The sequence below is a fragment of the Heptranchias perlo genome, chromosome 24 (genome assembly GCF_035084215.1).
Source record: "Heptranchias perlo isolate sHepPer1 chromosome 24, sHepPer1.hap1, whole genome shotgun sequence".
Lineage (NCBI taxonomy): Eukaryota > Metazoa > Chordata > Chondrichthyes > Hexanchiformes > Hexanchidae > Heptranchias > Heptranchias perlo.
Window position 1 is genome coordinate 44,697,949 of NC_090348.1, and position 27,259 is coordinate 44,725,207.

General features: G+C 42.7%; 1 protein-coding gene across 7 annotated transcripts in view; it reads right to left on the reverse strand.

Annotated features, from left to right (window-relative positions):
* Positions 1-2,108: 2,108 nt before the first annotated feature.
* LOC137341748 (putative adenosylhomocysteinase 3) overlaps positions 2,109-27,259 on the reverse strand; it is an 82,574-nt gene continuing 57,423 nt past the window's right edge. For 4 of the 7 annotated variants that reach the window (XM_068005205.1, XM_068005208.1, XM_068005204.1 and 1 more), the window contains 14 exons: positions 26,151-26,251; positions 24,230-24,332; positions 21,965-22,059; positions 20,772-20,878; positions 18,065-18,181; positions 16,829-16,892; positions 13,512-13,600; positions 11,480-11,550; positions 10,845-10,939; positions 10,015-10,113; positions 9,451-9,519; positions 5,555-5,633; positions 4,753-4,873; positions 2,109-3,968 (listed from right to left, as the gene is read on the reverse strand). In XM_068005205.1, the coding sequence (XP_067861306.1) occupies positions 3,962-3,968; positions 4,753-4,873; positions 5,555-5,633; positions 9,451-9,519; positions 10,015-10,113; positions 10,845-10,939; positions 11,480-11,550; positions 13,512-13,600; positions 16,829-16,892; positions 18,065-18,181; positions 20,772-20,878; positions 21,965-22,059; positions 24,230-24,332; positions 26,151-26,251 (1,217 nt within the window). In that variant the 3' untranslated portion in view covers positions 2,109-3,961. Of the gene's footprint in view, positions 3,969-4,748; positions 4,874-5,554; positions 5,634-9,450; positions 9,520-10,014; positions 10,114-10,844; positions 10,940-11,479; positions 11,551-13,511; positions 13,601-16,828; positions 16,893-18,064; positions 18,182-20,771; positions 20,879-21,964; positions 22,060-24,229; positions 24,333-26,150; positions 26,252-27,259 lie in introns of those variants that run through there. The other 3 variants (XM_068005207.1, XM_068005209.1, XM_068005206.1) reach the window with 1 other exon arrangement.

Consider the following 27,259-nt stretch of genomic DNA (forward strand, 5'->3'; position numbering starts at 1 on the left):
AGTTATTGAAATCAATGTTGAGTCCGGAAGGTTATTAAGTGCCTAAACGAAAGATGAGGTGTTGTTCCTCGAGCTTACGTTGAGCTTCATTAGAACAATGTAAGAGGCGAGGACAGAGTAGGAGTGGGACAGGGAATTAAAATGGCAAGCAACCGGCAGGTCAGGGTTATGCCTGCAGACAGAGCGGAGGTGTTCAGCAAAGCGATCACCCAATCTCCGTTTGGTCTCCCATAATGTAGAGGAGACCGCATTTTGTGCAGCGGATAAAATATACTAAATTGGAAGAAGTACAAGTAAACTGCTGTTACACCTGGAAGGAGTGTTTGGGGCCCTGGAAGGTGGGAAGGGAGGAGGTGTTGCATCTCCTGCGCTCGCATGGGAAGGTGGTGTGGGGAGGAGAGCAGGTGTTGGGGGTGATGGAAGAGTGGACCAGGGTGTCGCGGAGGGAGTGGTCCCTTCGGAATGTTGAAAGGGAGGGGAAGATACGTTTGGTGGTGGCAGAAATGGCAGAGGATGATACGTTGAATGTGGAGGCTGATGGGGTGGAAGGAGAGGTCAAGGGGGACCCTATCATGGTTCTGGAAGGGAAGGGCAGGAGTGAGGGCAGAAGTGTGGGAAATAGGACGGACACGGTTGAGAGCCCAGTCAACTACAGTCGAGGGGAATCCTTGGTTGAGGAAAAAGGAAGACATATCAGAAGCACTGGTGTGGAAGGTGGCATCGTTAGAACAGATGCGATGGAGAGGGAGAAACTGGGAGAAGAGTCCTTACAGGAAGCGGGGTGGGAAGAAGTGTAATTCAGGTAGCTGTGGGAGTCGGTGGGCTTATAATAGATATTGGTTGACAGAAATGGAGATACAGAAGTTGAGGAAGGGAAGGGAAGAGTCGGAGATGGACCATGTGAAGGTGAGGGACGGGTGGAAATTGGAAGCAAAGTTGATGAAATTTTCCAGTTTGAGGTGAGAGCAGGAAACGGCATTGATACAGTCATCAATGTACTGGAAAAAGAGGTGAGGGAGGGGACCCCACCAGCCTTCTACTGAATTTGTTGGCCAATGTTATTTTAAGTAAAAAAGTTTAAAATTGTTGAAAGGGTTAATAAAAGACTGTAGAATTGATATATTTAATCTTTTTTTCTCCCCTCTTCATTTCAACCTTCTTTTTTACCACACACCTTTCCTGAGCCTCGGCCACTCTGCATCTGGCTATCAGGTGTGCCGTGAATTAATTTGTCACCTCCTATTTCTACGTGGCAGTGAAGATGGCAAAGGGGTCACAACCCAATGGTTAATTGGAAACTAGTGCAAGCCACATTGTAAGACAACAAAAACATGCTTGGTCAAAGAGGTAGGTTTTGATGAGGCTTTTGGAAAGGAGAGGAAGCAAGGCAGAGGAATTTAAGGACAGCATGCAAGAAATGTGGGCCATAATGGCTAAAGGCTTTGCCAACAAAGATGGAGTAGATAGGTGTGCAAAGGAAGCCAGAGTTGAAGAGTAAAGGGCATTTGCATTTAGGGTTGGAGCAATCTGCAGAGGTAGGGACGGGCAAGGATCGAGAGATTTGTAAACGAGGATAAAGATTTTGAAATCAATGCTTTGGGGGGAGGGGGGGGGGGATGAGAAGCCAATGAAGGTTGTTAAGCACAGGGGTGAAAGGGAAGAGGGACCTAGTGTGGGATAGGGTGTGGGCACTGGAGTTCTGGACTTAAAAGCCAAGTGAAAATATTGGAAAGATTCAGCTTCTTGGTGTCTGGTTTACATTTTAGAAATTTGGAGTGGCAATCGTAGCCCCACTGGAGCTTTAAATCTTTAATTAACGACTCAGCGTCAGACTTACTCTTGAAGAGTTTGGAAAGCCTCAGTCGGTCACTGCTGGGGGTGAAGAAAGATGCCTCCTGGTTTGCAAAGGCACAACCCCTGGTGGGTTGGCTAGAGACTGTAAGCCCAAAGGAGGCGCCCAAAGGGCTGGTCTGTCTTACCCTCTGAATATGGACAGAGGAAGGGGTGAAGAGGAGGAAAAAGAATTTAAACGTGATTGGATACCAAAATTGGGCTCATTGGAGAATGAACGAGGTGCAACAAGGAAAAAATAACCCGATGGAAAACACTTTGAATTTATCAACACTTTATTTGGGTTTATGATTACAGATTCATTATTGCTCATCTACTACAATACTTGACCATTAATACAGTACTTAAAATAGTTACCTCAATTTTAAAACTCAGTTTGTGCAGGTAAACAGATGATTTTTCTTTTAAAAGTTGACTCATCTGCTCTTCCGAACAGGCTGCTGGTGTCCTTTTGTCCTCAAACTTTTATTTGTTACATATAATAATAATAATCACATTCCTTTCCCCACGATCAAAACAATTTAAAAAATCATAAACCACTAAAATTGGCTGGAATTCACATATAAGCAACAATTTTGGGGAAAAAAAACCAAATATAGCAGCTTGCAGAAATGCATAGGATCAAGATATTTGTTGGAATCTTAAAACAAATGTGGTAAACTGTTTTAAATAAAACAGCACATGTTTATCTTCACATATTCTGACAAATAATTTGTCTGGGAGCCATCGATAGGGCAAGTGATTTGTCAAAGAGTACAAAGAAGAAAAACCTAAAAAGTGCAGAGGAATGGGGCGACGTGAAAAGCTCTCTGAGAGCTGGGCACAGGTGCAATGGGCCGAACGGCCTCCTTTGGTGTTGCAAAATTCTATGGTTCCAACCGGTGACAAATCCTGTAACATTTCTCCATTTACTGCCTGGACAGTGACTTGCTGCACAAGTACAACTTGCACGAGAGTCCCAAAAACTGCTGGTTTGTGAGAGAGGACAAATCATGTGCCCTAGTCATCAGCTAACGGTTTGTAACAGTTAGTAGCATTTGAAGGTTCCGGGGATGGTGGGAGGGGGGTGGGGTGGAATAATAAGTTAAATCAAAAACCAAAGACTATCTTTCACTGTGTTCCACAATATAAATCCACCGATCTGCAAACAAATGCAGGTTTTCCTTTTAAAACGGCCGTTATTCCCCTCTTCCGTTTAAGAGCCGCCGAGCCAAAATGCAACTTTATTCCACTTGCGAGTCAAAAAGAGTCACAGAATAACCATGCAGCACACTTTTTTTTTCTTAAGAAAAAGGAGAAATAAGGGTGGGCGAAAGGTTTGCAGATTACCTGTGCAACTTTAGGCGATCCTGTCAGTCCCACAGACCATTCTAGGCTTCACACGCTCCACGACGGAAAGCTAGTGCCCCAGCTGAGAGTGGAAGAAGCTCACGCTCGCAAGAGGTGAGGCCAAGTATCAAAAACAGTGCCAGGGACTTGAGCGCTGTAAAGAAGGAATTTTAAGTGCTACACTACCCGACCAGTCACACACCATCTGGTGTGCTCGACCCAAATTTTTTTTTTTTTTAATTCAAAAACTGAACATAAATGACGTGAGTTATAGTTTGCGAATTCTCCAAGCTCATACTGCTAGGTTTTGTTTAAAAAAAAATCTTTGAGGAATTCCATAATGATATTCTAAATCTGAAGTATTTAACCATTTCTTTACCTTACTCTCTTTTCTCAACAAATTACAAATAAAAATAAAAAACTAACTTAAAAAAGACTGGAATATGTGCACCTTAAAATTTTTAAAACAGCTGACGGTTTGATTCTTTGTTTCCATGGTTTCATCTCTGCGGTTAACAGCTAGGATGTTACTAATTATTTATTTTAAAACACTACAGCAATAGAAGAAGAAAAAAAAAATCACATGAAACGGAAACACTTTTTTAATCTTCTAGTGCGGTAAAAACCGTCTGCTGGGATTATACACATTCTATTTAAATAAATAAATGACTAAATACCTAAAACTACTTAATCAAGGCCAGCTCTAAATCAGAGGTTTTGATCCTGTACAGTAGTGATGAAAGGCTCCTCCTCTTGTTTGTTGCTCTTATCTTTTTGCGTTTTAATACCTAGGACAAAAAACAAAAATCCAATGTATCAGCAATGTTTCATTCAATTGCTGGCCTTACTGCAATGTGGGAGAGAGGAGGCAGCCCTATACAAAGTTTTTTGCCCCTCATCTATGTAGCATTGTTGCTTTGGAGATCTTCTGGAGTGACAGGCTGAATCTTTCCTCTCCCTATTCTTCCTCCTTTGATGTTTTTTCTCTGTCTCTCTCACCTCCATGCAATTTCTCCAGTAACTTTGCTGTATCCACAGTTGCAATGGTGTAGCTATACTGGATTTGAAAACACTTCACCAGGCACTCGAGAAGAAGCGTTCCTCTGCACCGAACTCAAGCTGTGTATGACCTGGAGGTGCTTGCTGGGGCACTGTAGGAGATGTACTCTGTATAAGACCCATGCTGTAACTGACCAGGGAGTGATTCATAGTGTAGAGGGGGCTTTACTCTCAATCTAACCTGTGCTATCTTTCTGATCATAGAGTGTTTGGTGCTGGCCTAGATGCAAAAATTAATCATTGATAAATGCAAAAAATGTCACGAACAAATTGAGAGGCCATTGTGGATGTTAACTTATAAATCAGAAAATGCAGTGTGATCATCTCAAAAAAAAAGGTCTTTCTCTTCCAGATGCTGACTGACCTGCTGTGCATTTCTGGCTTCTCTCGATGAATTTATAAACAACTTGTTTCAATCACAGTTCTAGTCAGAATTTCCAGACACTTCCCATTAATAGCTGAACTTACCATACCGCAAAAACGGTAGTTTTAACAGTTTTTTTTGCCTCTTACCGATAATAGTTTGGCTTGAAAGGCCCGTTCTTGTTCAAACCCAAGTATTTTGCCTGCTCGTCCGACAGTTCTGTGAGATGTGCATCGAATGTGGGCAGGTGAAGACTTGCTACATATTCATCTGAAAAACACGAGTTAACAGTACATTCAGCAGCAGCAATTCCATAAAACAAATATAATGGAAAATTTTGAAGAAAAGCTATTTTCTTAAAATCAAAAAAAGTTTCAATAACTTCTAGACTGACAGCAGCCCAGTAACAGTTCAGTCCACAAAGCTTGCTTAACTGCCAACTGACCCGTAGGGGCAAAGTTGAATGGTTTTGGGTGGCCTGTGGAATAACACGGGTCACAAATCACCAGAGGACAAGCTCCTGATATCGGCTGTGTCACTGTTGTGGGGGTGGGTCAAGCAGTTTCCAAATAAGGATGAATTAATGAAGCAAGAGAATCCGCTCTTGCTCTCGCAGAATCAATGGGCAGTTACAGAGTAGCAACAGAAGCTGGTGAGCAGGCCCCTTCCCCACCCTCCCACCTGGGGTGCAGTGTACGGAGAACTAAAAAGGGATTTTTTTCCCCCTTGGGGCCAATAAATGAGAACATACCATGTAGAGGTTTCAGAATCAAATTATTTCTTGGTTATACGGAGTTCTCTTTTTCTTGATTCTCTTTTATCCGTTCAGTTTACTTTAATACACAAGTCTTTCAAAGCTGTGGAATTTTTGAATTCAATCCCTGGATCCGCTGCGCCAAGTCACTAAGAGCACGGAGTGCAGCAAATGTGCGTACACATTCTGGGACTTACCCATCTTCTTAGGCAACAAGTAAACGTCTTGTTTGTACCGTCCCTCCGGGGCATTGTACAGCTCTATCATTGCCAGTGCCTGAGGTCAACAAAGGAAATAAAATCAGAAAATGCTGGAGAAGCTCAGCAAGTCAGGCAGCATCTGTGGAGAAAGAAACAGAGTTAATGTTTCAGGTCGAAGACCTGTCGTCAGAACTGGAAGATGTTAAAAGAGTTAAAGTTTTTGGGCAAGTACAGAGCCTGGGAAAGTTTTCATTGCGAACTACCAGCATAACATCGGCCGTCTCAATTTCTCTATTCCCCTCGCTCACTCTAACCTACCTCCCTCTGAACTCGCAGCACTCCGTTCTCTCAGGTCCAACCTTGACATTGTCATTAAATCTGCTGACAAGGGCGGCGCTGTTGTTGTGTGGTGAACAGACCTCTACCTTGCAGAGGCTGAACGCCAACTCTCCGACACCTCCTCCTACCTCCCCCTGGACCCTGACCCCACCGCCGAACATCAAGCCATAGTTTCCCAGACCGTCACTGACCTCATATCCTCTGGAGATCTTCCCTCCACAGCCTCCAACCTCGTAGTCCCCCAACCCCGCACAGCCCGCATCGACCTCCTTCCCAAGATCCACAAACAGGACTGCCCTAGAGACCCATTGTTTCAGCCTGTTCTTGCCCCATGGAATTTATTTCCTCCTATCTTGACTATTTTTTCTCCCCTTGTGTAGTCTCTTCCAACCTACATCCGCGACTCTTCTGATGCCGTCCACCATCTCCATCCCCCACCAGGACGGCCTGCGGGCCCTCTGCTTCTTCCTTGAACGGAGGCCCAACCAGTCCCCATCCGCTACCACCCTCCTCCGCCTGGCTGAACTTGTTCTTACGTTGAACAACTTCTCCTTTGACTCCACTCACTTCCTCCAAGTAAGAAGTGTCGCTATGGGAACCTGTATGGGTCCCAGCTATGCAGGCCTTTTTGTGGGATATGTGGAACATTTCGTGTTCCAGTCCTTCTCAGGTCCCCTCCCTCACCTCTTTTTCTGTTACATTGATGACTGTATCGGTGCAGTTCCCTGCTCTCGCCCCACACTTCTGCCTTCACCCCTTCCCTTCCCTCCCAGAACCACGATAGGGCCCCCTTGCCCTCATCTTCCACCCCACCAGCCTCCACATTCAACGTATCATCCTCCGCCATCTCCAGCGCGATCCCATCACCAAACACATCTTGCCCTCCCCTCCCAGCATTCTGAAGGAACCGCTCCCTCTGCGACACCCTGGACCAAAGATTGATCAGGAGTAGCTGTAAATGGCAGCAGCAGAACCATTACCAGCACGAGCTGACTGAAAAAATGGGAGCAGTGGTTATGATCTGAAGTTATTGAAATCGGTGTTGAATCCGGAAGGATTCCATCACCCCCAACACATGCTCTCCTCCCTACAGCACTTTCCCGTGCGAGCGCAGGAGATGCAACACCTGCCCCATCACCTCCTCTCTTCCCACTGTCCAGGGCCCCAAACACTCCTTCCAGGTGAAACAGTGGTTTACTTGTACTTCTTTCAATCTACTATACTGTATCCGCTGCTCAACGCGGTCTCCTCTACATTGGGGAGACCAAACGCAGACTGGGTGATCAATTTGCTGAACACCTCCGCTCTGTCCGCAAGCGTGACCCTGGCTGCCGGTCGCTTGCCATTTTAATTCCCCTTCCCACTCCTACTCTGACCTCTGTCCTCGGCCTCCTACATTGTTCCAATGAAGCTCAACGTAAGCTATAGGAACAGCACCTCATCTTTCGATTAGGCACTTTACAACCTTCCGGATTCAACACTGATTTCAATAACTTCAGATCATAACCACTGCTCCCATTTTTACGGTCAGCTCGTGCTGGTAATGGTTCTGCTGCTGCCATTTACAGCTACTCCTGATCAATCTTTGACCTGAGACGTTATCTCTGTTTCTTTCTCCACAGATGCTGCCTCACTTGCTGAGCTTCTCAGCACTTTCTGTTTTTATTTCAGATTTCCAGCATCCGCAGTATTTTGCTTTTGACAACAAAGGAAATGTTCATTTCTACAGTTTGTACACAGTGAAAATACAGCTACAACAAATGTGGCTGGGTGAAAGTTACCTGATCTCATCCAGAGTAGCAACTGAGGCACAATACTTGGCCTCAGTGCCACTTTGGCTACAGCAATGGGGAAGGAATTGGCCAGGGTCCCTGATCGCTATTTAGACAAGTGTGTTTGTCGACATCGGGCAAGAACAGGATTGGACTCGGCTACAATCTCTCTCCCCCCACCATGATCAAATAGCCTGTTCATCACCTAGCCTCACGCATGAAGCATGGGTGAAGTACCAGAGGGCTGCCATCCCCGATGGAATTGTAGTATAGCAAAAGTCAGCACCTTCAGCATAGCAGAGGGAAATATCTGGGTGGGGAAAAACGTAACTACAATTTATAGTTCAGGTTAAAAAGTGGGGAATGGGAAAGAGAATATAGTAATGTACCAATGGGAGTTCAAAACTCAAAGCTTGGAAAGGAAGAACCAGACCAGCATTAAACTGGGGCAGAAGCTTTCATTCGACTGCCAGTTTACAGCCACAGGAATTACAGCCTCAAGGTTTCTAGTAGCTCTTCCAGCTACAATGTTTTCATCGGCAACACTGCAGAGTCCTTCCTTATCTAGTCCGGAGTAGAGGACCTTTCATTATCTAGCCACTGGCACATACACATGGATATCATAGTTACACTCAGGAAGCCCTTAACTGTTTACGCTGGAAAATAAGAACTCAGAGTTATGACTGCAATATTCTGCGTCTGAAATAAATACTTAACCAGTTTTAACAATCAATATGTTCCCCAACTACAATAAACAGCCCACAACACAAGCTTTGCATAAAGTACTGTGAAATTAAACAAAAGCGAGAAGGGAAAATTCTTCTTTTTTGTCTTCCGCCCCGTCTACGACTGAAGATACCAACTCACGCTGGGGTATAGTTGCTGGCTGTCCTCTAGGGCCTCAAACCAGTAACCGTTCTTCACATATGAGCACAGACGGTGAGTGCTGGTAGACCATTTTAAAGTGGAACCTATTATAGCCAAGCCAAATCCTATCCTCATCCAAGAGCAATTTTCAGCAGGGGTTTAACTAGAAAACGATCAGGAGTAAAATTACTTACTGAGATTTCTTCTCTCTAGCTCAGGGGCACTGAAGCCAATTGTAGTGCCCTTATTGTTATCCCAGCTGAGATCAGCTAACTGTGGTCCAGATAGCTTAATACCACAATGGACAGTACATTTACTAACTGTTATTTTGTGCCATCTTAGCACAATAAGATCTGGCAAACAGGTACAATGTGTAGTACGTATCGAGCGTCATACTGTGAATAATGCTGTGCCATCCCTGTAGAAGTATACATTTAAACAAACTGATCAATCAAACGGGATCAAATGGGTTTTACAGTTGAGACTCTGGTTGATTTGTTCAGCAGGGCTGTCATTGCTGCCAGAAAGCTGTTGACCCAAACCCGGGCAACCCACCAACCCCTACAGACTTCACTCCATGCAGACCACAATCCAACTCACTGCACAGGATGTTAGACGTCCGAGTCTCTCTGTTCTGGTGACTGGTACAGACCACAATTTACAAACACGCTGTGCAACACTTGCTTCAAAAGTTTCAAAAAATATGATTTTGGGAATTTGTCACTTTCTTTTTGAAATCTGTAATATAATAGCAATAAGTGCCTTTTGAATCAGTGTTGGAATTAATTTATTTGGTGAAGGCGTTCAGTGCACCTGTGTCACCCACTAGGGAGAATAAAACACAGGACATACCTACATCACCTGTTGATAATTCAGCATTGTAAAACACGAGCAGAATTTCCTGCCATCCCTTACCTGCGTGGTAGCAGTGATCGACAGCACGAATGTAGGGACTGTGGAACAGCTCAAGTTAAGCAGTCGTCCCTAGATTAAAAAGCAAAGTGGGGCACCGGGTTACTCAGCTGCAAATGCTTTCCCCTGAAACAAGATTGAGCACAGGACATATCTCAAGAGCCAAGGTTCAACTGCACAAGGTTACCTGTATTAATTTCTCAATTTTCATAACCAGATCATGTTGCCTAAAAGCAGCATTTTGTATCGGAAGATGGATACGGATGAAGGCGACCATTCTGCCCACCCAATGCCATCCATCCAGGAAGAATGTACAGTCTCCCCATTACAGCCTCAATGAGCTCCCCCTTGGTCACCTTTTGAGGAGGAATAGGATGGATTCTTACCCCCCCCCCACCCAATCCAAGAATCATCACCAGTATCACATTAGAGCAAATAAGTTAATGAATCAGATTCCAACCTGTAATAAGATAGCCTCCAGAGTTGGCACTGAAAAATAGTTGGACAGGTTTTAGCAAATTGTATAAACAAGTGGTGAACTCGTCTGTTTGCTTAATCCACGATTACCTCAGCTAGCAACACAATCCTCTTCCCATCTGGCCAAATGACATGATCCACTTGTGACCTAACACGCTCCCATGTGAGCTCTGGCGTTCGAAGGCTCGCCTGAAAGAGGAGGGGCGAAATAATGGAATTATTGTGGCAGCAATCCATAGCAGCTCTTCTCTCTGTGAATATTGGTCTGTTGGGAGGTTACATCCACACCAGCTCAGGGCATTTAAACTAAACAACCACTTGATAGGCCAGAAGGATGTTGGTATCCACGGAAATGTACCTATCAGGAGTCAGGGGCACCTTTGACTGGAGGGTGAGGAAGTAATTGTGGAAAATTAAGCAACATATAGGGATGTGCTTCACAGCTTACAGGTTCAGGACAATTTTATCATTAACTGAAATTTTGAGTTATTCTACACTCAATATGTATCACATCGGTCTCAATATTGGGATGATTTTGTTCAGTTATTCCACACCCAGTTATGTACCACATTGATCTCAGTATTGGAATGTCCTAAGGTGAGTTATTCTATACCCAGTTACGTTCCACATTGGTCTCAGTATTGGAATGTCCTAAGGTGAGTTATTCTATACCCAGTTATGTTCCACATTGATCTTAGTATTGGAATGTCCCAAGGTGAGTTATTCTATACCCAGTTACATTCCACATTGATCTTAGTATTGGAATGTCCTAAGGTGAGTTATTCTATACCCAGTTACGTTCCACATTGATCTTAGTATTGGAATGTCCTAAGGTGAGTTATTCTGCACCTAGTTACATTCCACATTGATCTTAGTACTGGAATGTCCTAAGTTGGGTTATTCTATACCCAGTTACATACCACATCAATCTCAGTATTGGAATGTCCCATGTTGCAGACGATACAGCCGTTCTTCATGCGATCCAGGTGTTCTCTGGTCACTACATTTTTGTTACCTAAGACAAGGTGGATGTCCAGCATTAAAACTCACAAGATATAGTTATTGAGTTGTAAATGCATTACATTGTGTATGTGTTATGGATGTTGCGACTGTCTGGACCTGGATGACTCAAAGTAGTGAGGTGCAACACATGGATTGTTCTTTGACACCTTCTGGTTATTTCAGCAGTGGAATAGGGAACAGTACAGGTAAAGCTTTGGTAAGCTCTCCTGGTTTCATGTTGGAGCACAGAACCTATGAAACTTCACTACAGCCGTAGGCTGATATTCCTGGCGTTCCGTTTTACAGATGAGCTACAACTAGAGAAATTTCTACAAAGGAATATTTAAAATCTTTCCAATGAACTTTAAAAATCTGAACAAACACATCATCTTCTCCTAACCAGGATTAAAGCAGTAAAAAAATAAATCAACCCGGCAAAAGTAGACTTTAATCAGTGAGTGGTCAACTGTAATTCCAACTTGTTATAAAGAAACTTCTGCTGGTTATATTGAACCTGTATCAACATTAAATAATGTGATTATTAATACTTTACCAGTGCAAGTAATGACAATGTCCACCTGTCGAATTACTTCATTCAATTTGACAAGTCGGAATCCATCCATACTGCAAAGGAAAGGTAGAACTGCATCAATGCACACGTGGGTTGAATCACATTGGTAAGCACAGAGCTCAGAAACAAGTCTGTCTCATTTGGTGCTTTTGCTTTTAAACATTGTCCCAGTCAGTTTTGATTGTGACAGAATGTGGGACACCATTTGCCAAATAACGAGTTGTGACTGGGGAGATGGTGCACGGCAGGTCAGAGGTGCGGTGCACGGCAAGGAGAGGAGTAGGAGAGAGGAGAATAAGCTGTGAGCCAGGTGAGGTTTTTTTCTGTAGCAGGAGTAAGAGCTGCAGGTTTACGACTTTGTACCTCTAACCATGTCACTCAGTAGCTGATGTTTGGAGGGGCACAAAAGCAGATTGGACATTCTCACATGCCAATTTCCCCTCCATGCTGTTGTTGATTGTCCGAGTGAAGTGATTGCAGATGACAGATTACATCAGTTGCTATATGGAGAATTGCAGCTGTGTTGCAGGGTCCTACCACATCACAATACAGTGCACTGGTAAATCGACATGCTGTGTCAGCAGGCTTGTTTCTCTCTTTCTGATGGTGATGATGCCTCATACAAATAGCCTCACACATGAAGAAAGGCCAGTGTGTTGGTAGGCTATTCGGCTATGGCAAGGATCGCTAGCCAGCAGCTTGGACTTGGAACTCTAGCTGACCTCCGCCTGTCCCCAACCTGCTGACACTCTAGGCTTAACCACGAAGAACGATCACTTGAGTGAGATACCTGAGGGCTACCAGTGACTATATCTCAGCAGGGTTAGCACACTTGCGAGAAAAGACAGTTTACATTTCTATATAAAGTGCTCGTGCATAAGACAACTTATTACTTTAAAGGGTGGAAGACAACAGTGGATGCTGAACAGGAGGGAAAACAGAAAATTTAGCCAGTGAGGCTGAATGAGAGAGTTTTTAAAGGAGGCTTTCAAGGCAGGGAGGGAGGTGACAAGGAGAAGAGATTTAGGGAGGGAGTTCAAGAGGGTAGGGGTGCAGTGGCTAAACACTGGCAACTGATGGTGAGGAGGAAACAAACAGCAACCCAGTGTTGGACGTGTGGAAGGTGTGCACGGGGAAATATGGCTGGAGATCACTGCTGAAGTAGGGTGGGACAAGGCCACGGAAGAATTTCAAAGTGAAGATGAGATGCGAGCTGGGATACAGGGAATCAGTGAAACACAGGAAGGATGGGGTGATGTGGGTGAGGACACGGGCTGCAACATCCTGAATGAGTTAAATGTCTCGGACCATCCTGTTCAATTTCCATGCACCTCATTTTCAAGATTTGGGGTCCCTGGAATCTCTTAAGCCTAAGAGAACTCACTAAAAAGGGCAGTGCTATCTCGATCTCTTCACAATTCCATCAAACTGAGGAAAGATTGGAAGGAAGAATAAGGCCAGTCCTCTATTTAAAAAGGCAACATACAAATAGTTTAAACTATACCCTACAAGATATAAATGTCAAAAATTACAGCGCATTCTTATCCAGGACCTGCAGAGAGAACCCAGTACAGCATTAAGATATCCTTCAAACAACTGTCAATTGAGGTTAAGTTCTGGTTAATCACAGCTTTGAACTATTCAGTCAGTTGTAATTAAACACTAGGACAAACTCACCTCAATCTGCCAGCCTTTCCAACAGGCACACAATTGTCTCCAATCGTGTTACTGCTAAAGACACTATTTGCAGTGACTGCTATTCAAGTTCTTGGTGTCAGGTTAACACCAGCTGTTGTCTACATTACAGACCTGCACTAAAGTGACTTCAGTGTGTGTGTGTGTGTGTGTGTGTGTGTGTGTGTGTGTGTGTGTGTAAGAAATCAAATGCAGATCTGTCCCAGTCAGAAGTAAGCAAATTTTCCGTAACCGGATTCTAAGTTTTCAATTCCTAATGTATGTCTCCATTACCAAATATATACAAATATACTCAGCCGTTCTAATTCCGGGTCCTTACCAGGCTTGCAGAGCACAAATTGGATCAATCTCTGTGACATACACTATGGACCCCATCGCCTTTAGGGCAGCACAACAGCCCTTTCCAACCTGGAAAGCAAAGTTTGAATGGGCTATGAAATGGGCAGAATAACCGTAGCCATAATTATAGCATCACTTACCCAATCAAAATCACTATAGGTAGTTCTTGCTGATTAAACAAAATGTTGCAACCATTTTGATGGCTTCTAGGTTTACAAAAGAAAAGCTCCATGCTGCAAGGCCAGTGGCAGGTTTCTTTATACTGGTTGTAAACCATTCCGTTAGGATGTTAAAGTTGGATCATTAAAAGGCCATGTAGTTCACCCGTTGAACCAGATACAAGATGTTAATCTTCATCTAATCTCAGTGTCAAGTCCATATCCCCCTACACCCAGCTAAACAGGAGCCAAACTTCACGCAGCTTCTACAGCTGCACTGGAAGGATACAGGTTTGAGTGGATGGACTTAATGTTTGTTGAAGATTTTCTTTAAAGCCAGCATATTCTCTTTCATCACAAAACACAAAAGTAACGAGGTGCCACTTGTTTTGCTACTTATATCTTATGAGACTCAGTGCTGCCCTCCAGAGGTCTATTCCTATTAGCTGACAGCTTCATGGTTCGTTCTTTAACTATGCACTTATGTGGATTCTGTTCCCCCGAATGCTTCTGGTAGTGCACTCCATATCCTAACAATCTCGCTCTTTGTTCTTAAATTTATGCTTTCTAGTTACTGACTTATCAACCAGTGAAAATAGCTTATCCTGCATTATATTTTGAATACCTGTATCAGATCTTCTCTTAACCTCTTTTGTAATGAAAAGATGTAAGGAATCTTACAACACCAGGTTATAGTCCAACAGTTTTATTTGAAAATCACAAGCTTTCGGAGCTTACCTCCTTCGTCAGGTGAGTGAGGGGTTCTAAAAACGCATAGCATATATTAGGCTGGGAGACAATCACAGCAATCAAAGGTGTCGTTGGTGTTCAGACAGGTTAGCCACGGGAAACATTACATCCCAGAGCCTCAGTTGCTCCAGTCTTTCCTTTTAACTAAAGCCTTGCATCACTAGTGTCATCTTTGTGAAGCTTTTCTGCACTCTGTCCATGGTCCTAACATCCATCCTAAAGTAAGGCACCCAAACTGGAAATAATATTCTAAATGCGGCCTAATCAATGATTTGTCAGGTTTTATAAATAGGGGTGTAGAATACAAAGACGTAATGCTAAACCTAAGATCGCATATACTTTATTTACAGCTCTATCAACTTGTCCTCCCACTTTTAAAAAAGACCACTTAACTTCTGCTTCCATTATGTACTCTTGATCGCTTTATGTGTTGCAGCCTGTAACATATCCCAGTCTCTGCATTATTCTATGTTGCAGACTGTAACATATCCCAATCTTTGCATTATCCTATGTTGCAGCCTATAACATATCCCAATCTTTGCATTATTCTATGTTGCAGACTGTAACATATCCTAGTCTCTGCATTATTCTATGTTGCAGACTGTAACATATCCCCGTCTCTGCATTATCCTATGTTGCAGACTGTAACATATCCCAGTCTCTGCATTATCCTATGTTGCAGACTGTAACATATGCCAGTCTCTGCATTATCCTATGTTGCAGACTGTAACATATGCCAGTCTCTGCATTATCCTATGTTGCAGCCTGTAACATATCCCAGTCTCTGCATTATCCTATGTTGCAGCCTGTAACATATCCCAGTCTCTGCATTATCCTATGTTGCAGCCTGTAACATATCCCAGTCTCTGCATTATCATATGTTGCAGTTTTGAAACATGCTTCCACTAAATCTACATCTGAAACATCAACTCCTCTGTTCTCTCAGCAGCTGCCTGACCTGATGAATGTTTCAAGCACTTTCAGTTTTTGTTTTGGATATTCAGCATCTGCAGCATTTTGTTTGTGCCCCCAATTTTCACTGCTCCTCCTCTCCTTTTAAAGTTTTACTATTTAGTGTCTATTTCCTCTCCTATTCTCCCTCCCAAAATGTATCACCTCACATTTCTCCGCATCAAATTTCATCTGAGATCTTTCTACCTAATCTATTTACCTGTCTGTGCCCTACTGAAGTGGTTTACAGTCAGGCTCACAGTTAACCATGCTCCCCACTTCTGTGTCGTCTGCATTTTGATACTGTGCTCCATACCCAAGTCCAGACTACTTATATGTTGGGTGGGTGTTGGAGGGGTGGCAAGAGAAGGGGATTAAATAAAAACTGCAGCATGTGCCTGTGCTGTCGTACTGATGAGGTGGTTCCTGATTTAAACATCACTGGACACATTTCGAGCACACTGTTGGGTCGAACAGAATGTAAGCAAGGATCGCATGAACTCTAGAATTCATGTATTTTACCAAAATACCATCATCTCACCCCAATTTTTTTTCATTCATGGGACGTGGGCATCGCCAGCAAGGCCAGCATTTATTGCCCATCCCTAATTGCTCGTGAAGGTGGTGGTGAGCCGCCTTCTTGAACGCTGCAGTCTGTGGTGAAGGTTCTCCCACAGTGCTGTTAGGTAGGGAGTTCCAGGATTTCGACCCAGGACGATTGGGAGTGCACATTAGTTTGGGATTTGGGAGTGCATATTATTTTTAGAACCAACTTAGGAACTAAAGAAAGAAAAAAAACTATATAACATGTAGACAAACATCAAGATAGACTTCAGAACAATGTTTTAGATGTTGGAACATAATGAAAACAAAATCAAATTTACTGCTCAATTTGTTTGCAGTCACATTTTCTCAGACTGCAGGAGTTAAAATGTCTATTTTAACTGCTGTGGTAAATGAACACCATAGGCTTTTGAAAATTGTAAGGGGAGCACTGGTGCCATCACCCTGTCATTTTGAAGTAAACAATATCAAACCCACAGAATCTTTGTGGCCTTTGCCTTTTTTGAACCTGCACATAAAATCTGAAATGATGATGATTTCATCAGAACTCCTGATATTTTAGTGTGGGAAATGGTTATAAATTGCTTCTCTCAGCTGCCTGAAGCTCAGTTATGGTTGAGAAAACAGATTTCGCTGCAGCCTGCCAATAAACGTCTACAAATGAACTGTTTAAAAGAACACTGATGGGAAACAGAACACACTACTGACGTCACAGTACACGCTATGGGCTGCTCAAAAGGAAAAGAATGCAGGTTTGAGGCTGGTTAACGAGGCTCACACTGATAGCACGTGGATCTCGATAGTTTAGGACAGCAGGTTGGTGGCTAGTTGAGTTTGAGAACCCCCTCCCACCCAAAAAAAAATAAATATTTACCTCCCCATATCCACAGACGACGACTTGTTTTCCTCCAAACATCACATCTGTTGTCCTCTTGAGGCTTTCATTAAAGATGCGAAATTCATACAATGAGCTCTCAAAATAACATAACACTAAGCAGAAATGTAAAATCGTTCACTCTTATGACAATCATCCATCTTCTTCAAAGACAAACCAATTAAGACCACAATTAAGTTCTTTATTAAAGATTTTTTAAAAACACACGTTGCTAAATAATTTTCTTTTTTCTTTCCCCGAGGCAGTAGACGGTGATCTGACCCCAAGCCTTTGCTGGTGCTGCTGAGAAATGGACAACTACTTCAAAGTTTTGTTCTCTTTCAGCAGAAAGGACTGAGTGCCCAACTCTGCAGCTCCCTCCTGACCTCCCCACGTGGAGCAAGGGGAAGAGTTAGAGGAGTGGAGGAGTATCCGCACTAGAATCCTCTTCCAAAAATCTCATTGGACCAGACGAGCAGCCAGTGATGCTCGTCCGCCCAGTAGAGAGTAAGATCGGTGAGAGAGGCGGAGAGAAATGTATACAATACACTAGCGCTCAGAGAAGGAATGTCATCTCTGGAAATAAATAGAAACCCAATGTTAATGGTGCACCTCACACCATCAGTATATACAGGGGTTAAATGAAGGTTTTAGTGCATTCTCTAGGAAATGACTGTTTCTAACTTTATCCATTTAACAGTTTAAAAACTGGAGAGAAGGTACCTGCTTACAACCTGAAGGGATTCAAACTTTAAAAAAAAATAAAAAGTCAGTCGTTCACTGAAGAAGTTACTTTTCACAACTTCACGTTTACTGTAATTTTTATTCACCCCCACCCCTCACTCCATGAATTTTTCTCAATAAAGAGAAAAGGCCGGAGACACAATCCCAGACCTCCACCAACTAGCAGGAGATGCATCAGTGCAGCCTGGCGCAGCTCTTAAAGCTTTCGCTCCCGATGGGAAGCCACCTGGATTCCACTTGGGACCTTCCCACAGGAGTACAGCTGAGAACAGGGAATCACAGGCACAAATTAGCTTCCTACCACTTTGAGGTTGAACGTTTAGTTTTCGATATCCTTACTTTTGGTCAGGGTGAGGACTTGAGCGCACGCTCATTCTAGATAACCGCGCTACCATTTTTTGGATCATTATTACACTATCAAATGGATTTAACAAACATTTCTGTTTATCTTATATAAAGCTGGTTTGAGGTCAGTAGTCTTTGATTACATACCCATCCAGTATGGACTCTCTACAGCAATAGAGATTATCAAATTTCTGCTTGGTTACAGAGTCATTTACGTTCATGGCAGGAACACAGAGCTTACCAGCTTTAGACAACTGGTAAAGTCTAAAAAAAGAAAGAGAGCAAAAGCAAAAGTCAGAAACCCAGAGCTCCAAAATTGGTTTATAATACATGTGATAAGCCAGATGGTTCAGGCTGGTTACTGTGGAAAAATAACATAAAACTCACTCTAAAGATTATAAAAATGATCACGTTTCTGCTTTATTCTGGACTATAGTGGGGGACAAGAAGTTCTTCCAGAAACTGTCAACAAACTGCCTCTCATTCCTCCTACTTTCTTCCAAGGTGCAGCAATACTGCCCGATTCAGTTGTCCGCTAGTCTTCCACTACATTAGTATTCTAGCTTGGACATGGGTTTATGGGAAATTTTTAATTCAATATCTGGCTCATTTGTAGAACCGGAAAACTGCAAGAGCGCTACAGTGGCTCTCCAATCAGCTAACGCTACTGAGACAGAAAAGTGAATCAGGTAGTACGATGAAACCCAATAAAAACCTGAAGACTTGAGACATGAGCGGCGTGTTCTCAAGGACCTTCCACCCAAACATGAAAGCAGAAACTTTATTTTTAGCCGAAATGAATCAGGTTGAGACTCTTGCATATCATCGATCCCCACTTATTTGGAGACTCCAGGTGCATTCAGTTGTCAACTCTGCAAGAGCCCCTTTACATTGAGATGGTATATTGTGCCACGCAATCACCCAATTACCTTCTGGAATTCATGCTTAAGGCCCATGCCCATTGAGTCATCAAAACCACTGAAAAATATACTTTGAAAGCTTTAATTGGTTAATTTCCATATGATGCCAGGAAAGAGAGAAACACAAGGGCACGGGTAAAGTTGTAAAGATATGGTTTCATGTATTTATTGTTTTCTCCCCTTGCCTTGTTTTAATTGTCTTGCCAATATTCACCCTTCCCTTCTTCACCTGAAGGCACAGACTCAGTGATGGTATCACAGCCTCCTGTTTCACTCTGGCACCTCGCCCAAGCATCCAACTCTCCAATGCTTGAGCCTGAACAGTGAACATCTAGCTTTATACTACAGGAGATAGCACAGCGAGGCCCAACCCAGTCTGAAGCCCAGTTCCAGCAGAGGTTACTGAGTAGCAATCAGGAGAGGGAACCCTGGCTGACTTCAATTCTTCACCAACTGTAGCGCCCCTACCACCAACCTGTCTGCAATCAGCTAACTCAGCACAGACAAGGAGATATGCACACAACTAACTGGGAGCTTCCTGGTCTGTTTGGGCCAGCTACTCACTGGATGAGTCATCTGGGCAGCACCCCCTTGCACCATCATCAATTGAGAGACCAGGCAAACGACTTTCTCTGAGGCATTTGCTAATTCCACTCCATCAATGTGATACCGTTCAAATGTATTGAAAAAAAACATGGAACAGTTAATTTTGTGATAATCAATAGATTGGATTTTTTACCTGTCTCCTTGCAACTTGACAACTGTTGGCATAGGGACTCTAGAAGACAGACTCTACTGCTTGAAGATGTGTTAATTTTCTAAAACATGCAATTATTTAATAGAATTAAAAATGCAAACACCGATCCCTAGTGGCCTTTGAGGTAAAAGCTCTGTAGGTGACTTTGTAAAGTCACTGTACAGTTGTACCAAACAAGCCATACAGGAGAATTCACTGGCAAACTTAGGGTTGATGTGGAGATGCCGGTGATGGACTGGGGTGGACAACCACACTGGCAACCCTAAGTTTAAGGAGTCTTACAACACCAGGTTATAGTCCAACAGTTTTATTTGAAATCACAAGCTTTCGAAGGAGGAAGCCTCCGAAAGCTTGTGATTTCAAATAAAACTGTTGGACTATAACCTGGTGTTGTAAGACTCCTTAAACTTAGGGTTGCCAGTGTGGTTGTGCATGCATTGGGAATTACACTTTGTTTCAGAGCTGGGATAATTTGACGGCAGCCCTAGAGTTTGGCTGAATCAAATAGCCTACATGCCTGCAAGGTAGAGTCACTGTTCTTTATGAGGAGCATTTGTTCGTTTGTGGTCCCACCTTGGGCGGTGGTCTGGGTATGTGTGGGAGCTGTCAGAAAAGAAATCAGACTGCCAGGTACATCTTGTGTACTCCAGAGTCCATACATTATCTGCCCCAATTGGCATAGGTCTCATCCACATTTGTTGTGGAAAGGGCTGTCCTTCACCACAGCAGGGAAATAAAGCTATCGATAACAGTTGTGCTAGTTTTTGTTTGGGGCGGGGGTCTGCAGAGATGGAGATGCCCAACATGCTTGCTGTGGCCCCTCAGACTGCTGCTCACAATGGTTGAATGTGGAATTTGCTCTTCTAGCAAAGCCCCTCCAAACATCTCTGCCCAGAAAGAAGTGGAATGTGAAAAGCATCTTTCAAGCTTGGACATTAAAAGCTTGTGGATTGTAGGAAGAAAGAAAGATGTTCCACATTTCTACGGAAGAAATGAGTTAAGAGAAGGAGATGGTGTGATGAGCCTCAATTTCGATACAATGAGGAGTCAGGGAGAAGGAAGAATACGTAGAATTACACATTTCAACGTTAGGAGAAACAAGAGAGCCATAGTAGTATCAATAAAACAGGGTCAAGGAAGGTTGGGTAAGCAGTTTGTATATTAGAATAACACTCACCTGTGAACACCAGTCACACTTTCTTCCACTATGCCCTTTATCTTCTTGAACATGTTAGGATACTTCTTGTAAATCCAGTGCGTGAGGTCCCCACCATCATCCAGGATCTGTAACAAAACACAAATTAGCAATGTACCCATTTGATAACCAGCACCAGGCCCAAGCACAGCGGTACAGGTCCACAGGAAAATTACTGCAGCTCTCGCCTTGAGTTTCAAAATCATGCCTAAGAAGGAAAGGACAGAAAAAGCAGCTGTTCCCCCCCACCCTCCCCAAATCGCACTCCCAGAAACTATTCATTCCACTGGCTTGTACAATCCATCCACTATGAACTCTATCCAACCTGTGTAATCTCCTCAGGGGAGGTTCTATAAAGATTTACAGGCACCATCTCCACCCTTCCCAAAAAAAGGATAAACGGAGAGCAATATCCACTCTTCCAGTATTCTCTGCCTATAGATACACAACCAAAGATTTAGTTTGCCTTTTTATGGCCTTATCTACCTCTGCTACCACCTTTAATGGCCTGTATATCTGCACACCAAGGTCCTTCTGCTCATCTAAAATCTTGCTATTTAAGTTACTGTTCCTTCCAGTATTCTTACTTCCAATTCACATTTCATTATATTGAATTGAATCTGCCCATCGTGCTAACCGTTCTATATTCTTTGCATCTTTCAGTCCTTGTCACAATGTGCCATTCCTTTCCCCCAATTTAGCTCAATCAATTCCCAATCCAAATCAATTATGTTTGCAGTAAATAAAAATAATCTGAACAGAGTGATTGTAGCAATTTGGATATTTTCACATCAGCAAGCCTCTCCTAGATTGCCTGAAAGGAACAGCTGAAAACTGTGGCCAGCGTCAAAAGTATCAAGGATAGGCTGGTAGACAGGCACAGGAACCTTCATCTCCCACTGCCTAAATTATTGATCGAACAAAATGAGTCTCATACACAAAGGAAATATTTTATATCTTTTAACTGGAATCAGCAACCATTCACAAAAAAAGTCTAAATATTTAACAATGAATTTAATGACTGCAATACTCTGCTATAGAAAAGCATACATGAGTGAGTCATCATTTTTCTAATTTATATATGCAAACTGATCAAACTTTGAAAGATTACATTACAGAGTGGTTCTTCATTAGCCAACATTCAAAATGGTTAAAGAGCAACAACCTGTCTTTACCATGTTAGGCTGCCATCCTTCCACGTTCACACAGCGATCAATGCACCACCAGAAATCGTCTTCTGATTCTCCCTTCCAAGCAAAGACTGGATAACCTGCCACAGGGGAACAATACAGGGCACCACAAGAAACAATTATTTTCAGTTATTGGATGGGAGAACTAATCCAAACACCCTTTTGGGCTATATTGATTCTATTCTTTAAACTGGGACAGAGGCCGCACACTAATAAGGACATTTACCAACAATGTTTCCTTGTCGGATCAAAATTTAAACAAAGAACAATGGATACCGAGGAGTGAGTTATGGCTGGAATCTATATATAGAAAATGAATACCCTGGAGCAAGCCAAAGGCTGGAATGTAATCTTAGGATTCAATGTTTTGAAAGATACTCAAGATTACAAGGCAATAATCTTAGATGGGTTCAGATGACATTATGAACTCAAAAGTGAAGCTCGAATGGTCTGTAATTAACATCTGAAACCCACGATTATTGCTGTGTAATCTTTCCCATATTCAAGTTATTTTGGGGATTCTTAGTATGGGTACTTTTATTCTATTCAGACTTTTTTTTGTTGTTGTCAGAAGCAGGTACCATAACAGACATGAACAGATGAGGCTCCACAGAGTTCATACACAATGATATTTTCACTGAGGGATTAAAAATATCGATTCAATTGCTGCAAATACATTGAGTAATAATCTGCACAATTGGATCATCAGAAAACAGGGCAGGGAAATCAAATTTTTATCCTTTCGTTACACCAGATGCTGCTCATTGGTGTTCCAGCACAAACTACTACCTTAGAGGATTGAAGATTATTTACAGAACAGCTTTCAGCTTTCGATACTATACACAGATTTAACATACCGCACCACCAATACAAAAATATACTCAGTGCATGACCAACTTAAATCCATTTTTTTTGCACCTCAGTAAGTTTGAAAGCGGACCCACTGAAGAATTTTCTTTTGAACTGAAAGGCTCGCATCAGGAGGCTCTCAGTTAGAGATCTTTTTGGTTATAAGACAAAAAGACAATGTCTCATTCTGTTAATGTGCAGCAACAATATGCATTTATGTAGCACCTTTCATAGAATGATACAGCACAGGAGGCCATTCAACCCATCGTGCCTGTGCCAGCTCCCACTCCCCTGCTCTTTCCACATAGGCCTGCGAATTTTTCCCCTTCAAGAATATATCCAATTCCCTTTTGAAAGTTACTATTGAATTTGCTGCCACCGCCCTTTGAGGCAGTGATTTCCAGATCATAACATCGCGCTGCCTAAATTTTTTTCCCCTCATGTCGCCTCTGCCGATTACCTTTAATGCAGAAAACATCACAAGGCACTTCACAAAGGAGGAATGGATGCTGAGCACCAGTGGAGTCAAGAGATACACCAAAAGATAGGAACTGAGGATGTTTTTAAAGGCAGGGAGATAGTTCCAAAGAATAGGGTCAAGACAGCTGAAGGATCTGCTACTGAGCAGAGATCTGTTTTTTAGCCAGATTTTTATTTTTGAAAGCCTCAGGATGCTTGTGATGAATACGCTTTTATTGTGTTCAATTTAACCAGAAAATGACACATCTCGGTAGGTTGGCCCTTCAATCTTCCGAGCTGTCCAAAAACACTGCCTGCTTGGAGTGCAGAGCACTCTTATTTTATCTGCGGCTAGCGCCCGCTCAGTGTTGGGGGCGACGCAATACTGAATGTCATTCATTCAATGTGATTTTTGAGTGCTGAAATGCTCTGTAATTGGGCACTGGAACAATAATCTTTGTAAGTGCTCTGGTGTATGGGAAGGTCAATGGAAAATTATAAAAATAAACAAGATATTTTGGAAAGGCTCAAATGAAATTGGCAAATGGATTATTTCTAAAAAATGGATTTTTATTTTTGTCACAAAAAGTTGCTGTAAAGGATTTTCTTTTTTTTAAAAATGGGAGGAAATATTGTGTACCATGTCTAAACTTTGTCTAAATATTTTACTAGCAATGTACAATCTTTATCCATTTGGAGTTTTAATTAATAGGGTATATTATGTACCCGTAGAACAACTGGATATCTGAGAGGAGCTGAGCCAGGTGGTCTCCAGTCCACCCTCTCAGCTGAGAAATGTTGTACGACAGAGAGGAATAGGAGAAGAGACAAAAGGCACAGAAAAAGGTATTGAATAGAATGGGGAAAATGATCATTTAGATATGCCAAAATGTGATTTAAAATGAATTCTCCCTCAAAAGATTCACCAAAGCAGGCCCTTACCGTTCTCAGCCAGAGCAGCAGCCACTTCATTCTGGGTGGAATAAATGTTGCAGGCAGCCCACCTGCATTGTGCGCCAAGGGCAGCGAGTGTCTCCATCAGCACCTGCAGCACCAGAAATTAAAACAAGGCAGAGATATCACGTAAAAGGGACCGGGACACCAGACCCTGCTCACTCGCAACTCTCAGTGAAAACAAGTATATTTAAACCTCAGGCTCAGCATAGGTACAACCCTGTGTTTTAAAGTTTACATTCCTTCCTCCTCCAATAAACATGATTACTCCACATAACTGCAGTCTGCCTCTGCAAAGCATCCTTCAGCACTTCTCGCTCGACCCAGGAGAAAACTCATTTACAATCGTTTCGATAAGTCTTGTTTAACAGATTGGAGGAAAGGCCATTCAGCCCATCTCGTTAGCCCTGTTCAGTGATCTCTCCGTGTATTTGCACACAATATGCTAGATTTCTTGTCCTCTAGGTTACTGGGTAGAAAAAATAACCGTATATATTCTAGTTACATCATAGAGGTGTTAAGAAAAAGCACTACTGTTGGTATGAGCTGCTCCTTGCATAATAATCAATGAATGTGAATTTCGGGATTATACTAGGGAGCCACTTAAAATGACAGAGATCATATTACCAGTGAAATTTGTATTTTGCTGGTAAAATTACCACTTGAGATACCAAGTAAAATAGGCTCCCATAAGATCCCAAATTTCTATCCAGTGACTCCTGCTGGAATGGAATGTGTGTATAGACATCCAGGACAGAGTCTGGCTTAGTTATCACACGTCTCACGGTCAAATGGTCTGCCAACACTCCCAAGGCTCAAACATGAAGACCACTTGGGTGGGCTTTCAAAGGGCCACTGACTGCCCCACAGAAATGTACCCAGCATGAATCATCAGCTTGAGAAAGTGATGAGAAAGAGAGAGAAAAATGGTCACATAGTTTGTGGCAGTTTAAGAACATGAGCCAGTCTATTATCGAGGATAAACATGTAGTGGTTAAAAGGTGTTGTACCCTCTGCTGTAGTAGTGACAGGTTATACATATACCACTAACCTAAATGCAGTCAAACAGGGATAATTCTAATCCTATCTAAAATAAAGGGAACTGTGTGGACATACTAGCAAATGTGTGCTGGTGGTGCCGTTTCCGATAGCTCAGCAATGCCACCTGCAGGAGCAGGTGTGATACTGCTGTTTGCCACATACATTTTGAAATTAAATAGTTGCAAATGTAAAACACTGAACTGTAAAAATGACGGACCGGAGATGAATGCAGCCTGATCAGTATAAACACACGGCTTCACAGATTTTACATGGCACACCTTCACAGCGTGGGATAAATGGCACAGCGTTCACTTTACCTAGTAAAGATCTACTGTGGGTGATCACAGAAAGTGGCACATGTGGAACAAAGTGCTGGCAGTTGTTTAACTGGTTCCTGCCTCCCCCTTGCCACTCTCTTTTGGACTCTCAACGCACAGGCTTTAGTATAGGAAACATCCAGTAATTCAAAGAGCAAAAATAAAGCTTTTTAACCAAATATGAGGAAAATTAAATTTAAAAGAGCTGGGAGATAGTTGATGGTCATGATGGCGAAGGATATCAGTACCGAGGAAGGAATTATTTTGTCTATTTGCACCGTGCATCACTAAATCGCATGTTTGAAGATCTCTGGACAATGCTCCTTAACTCTAACCTTAGAAGAGCATCCTCTGCTGCACCAGCATTATTTTCCACTTGCTATCCCATCTAAGAATTGGGTTCAGAAGACAAAAACGCATTTCACATAGCAACCTACAGAAAGAACTTTCACTTCATTAGGCTGGGCTGGATTGGAACAGCGTGCTAATTAAGCCGCTCACCACGCACACCCCTTATTTTAATAACTCGGGATTTAAAGTTGGATACTCACCGCAGTCTGGGCTGTAATGTGAGTGCAGCCGACTATCTTCGCTCCAGCTAATGGCTTTTCTCCCTGGGCTCGTTTTCTTAGAGCCATGAGCGCTGGCATCTCTGCACCAAAACAAGAGTAAGCACAGAATGAGCGATGAAGACCTCTCTTGGAACACTTGGTTGACATTATGCGTTTACTCTGGGAACTCTAAGTTATTCCCGGCGCATTTCTAATCTACAGCTGACAACAGAATAAAACAAGACTGAGAGGTTATGGTTAGATCACAAGTGAAAGTAACATTTAAAAAATGTTAAACGTAGGAAAGATTGTGATTTTGAACATCCTATCGAATAAAGCCGAACTTGCAGGGAGAGCATCGCACAACACTGAGAAAACCACCTCACACTCCCCTCTGCCATAACTCAACCAAACGGAATGTTTCCCTTACCCAGCAAGAATAGTGTATGCAAATTTCCAGTATCAATGTTAAAACTGCCTAATACGAACATATGGAAATGACGGGCAGGAAAAGACCAGCTGGTCCATCAAGCCTGCCTAACACTCATGATGCCTGGAGTACTATGACACTTCTTACCCCCCAGCAGCCATTCTAAACTCCTGGGAGAGGCAAACAAAGCAGGAAAAAAAATCAAGGGCCAATATGGGATAAAAACCTCTCGAAAATTCCTCTCGAACCCTCTCAGGCAATCAAAACCAGTCCAGGAGATCACATTGACCATGTGTATGTTATCTGTTAATCCACTTACCTTCTATATGATCCGATCTCTGCCCCAGCCAAGAACCAGTCCAGCTCCCTTTTGAAGGTATACAGAGAGTCAAGCACTCTCCACACCAACCAACAATGCATTCCAGAGGCTCACTACTTTCTGGGAAAAGAAGAACCGCCTAACATCCAGTCTATTCTTACTTATGCTTAGTTTAAATGCATGTCCCCATGTCCTTCCCAAAATGTTAAACTGGAATAATCGATCAATAGACTAGCCCTTTCATTATTTTACATACCTGAATACAATGCCTAATACTTTGCACCACTGCAGTCCCAGGCTTCTGTTTCAGCTAACACCCTGCCGGCTGTTTGCAGCAGTTTGGAAGACCGCTGATAAGCA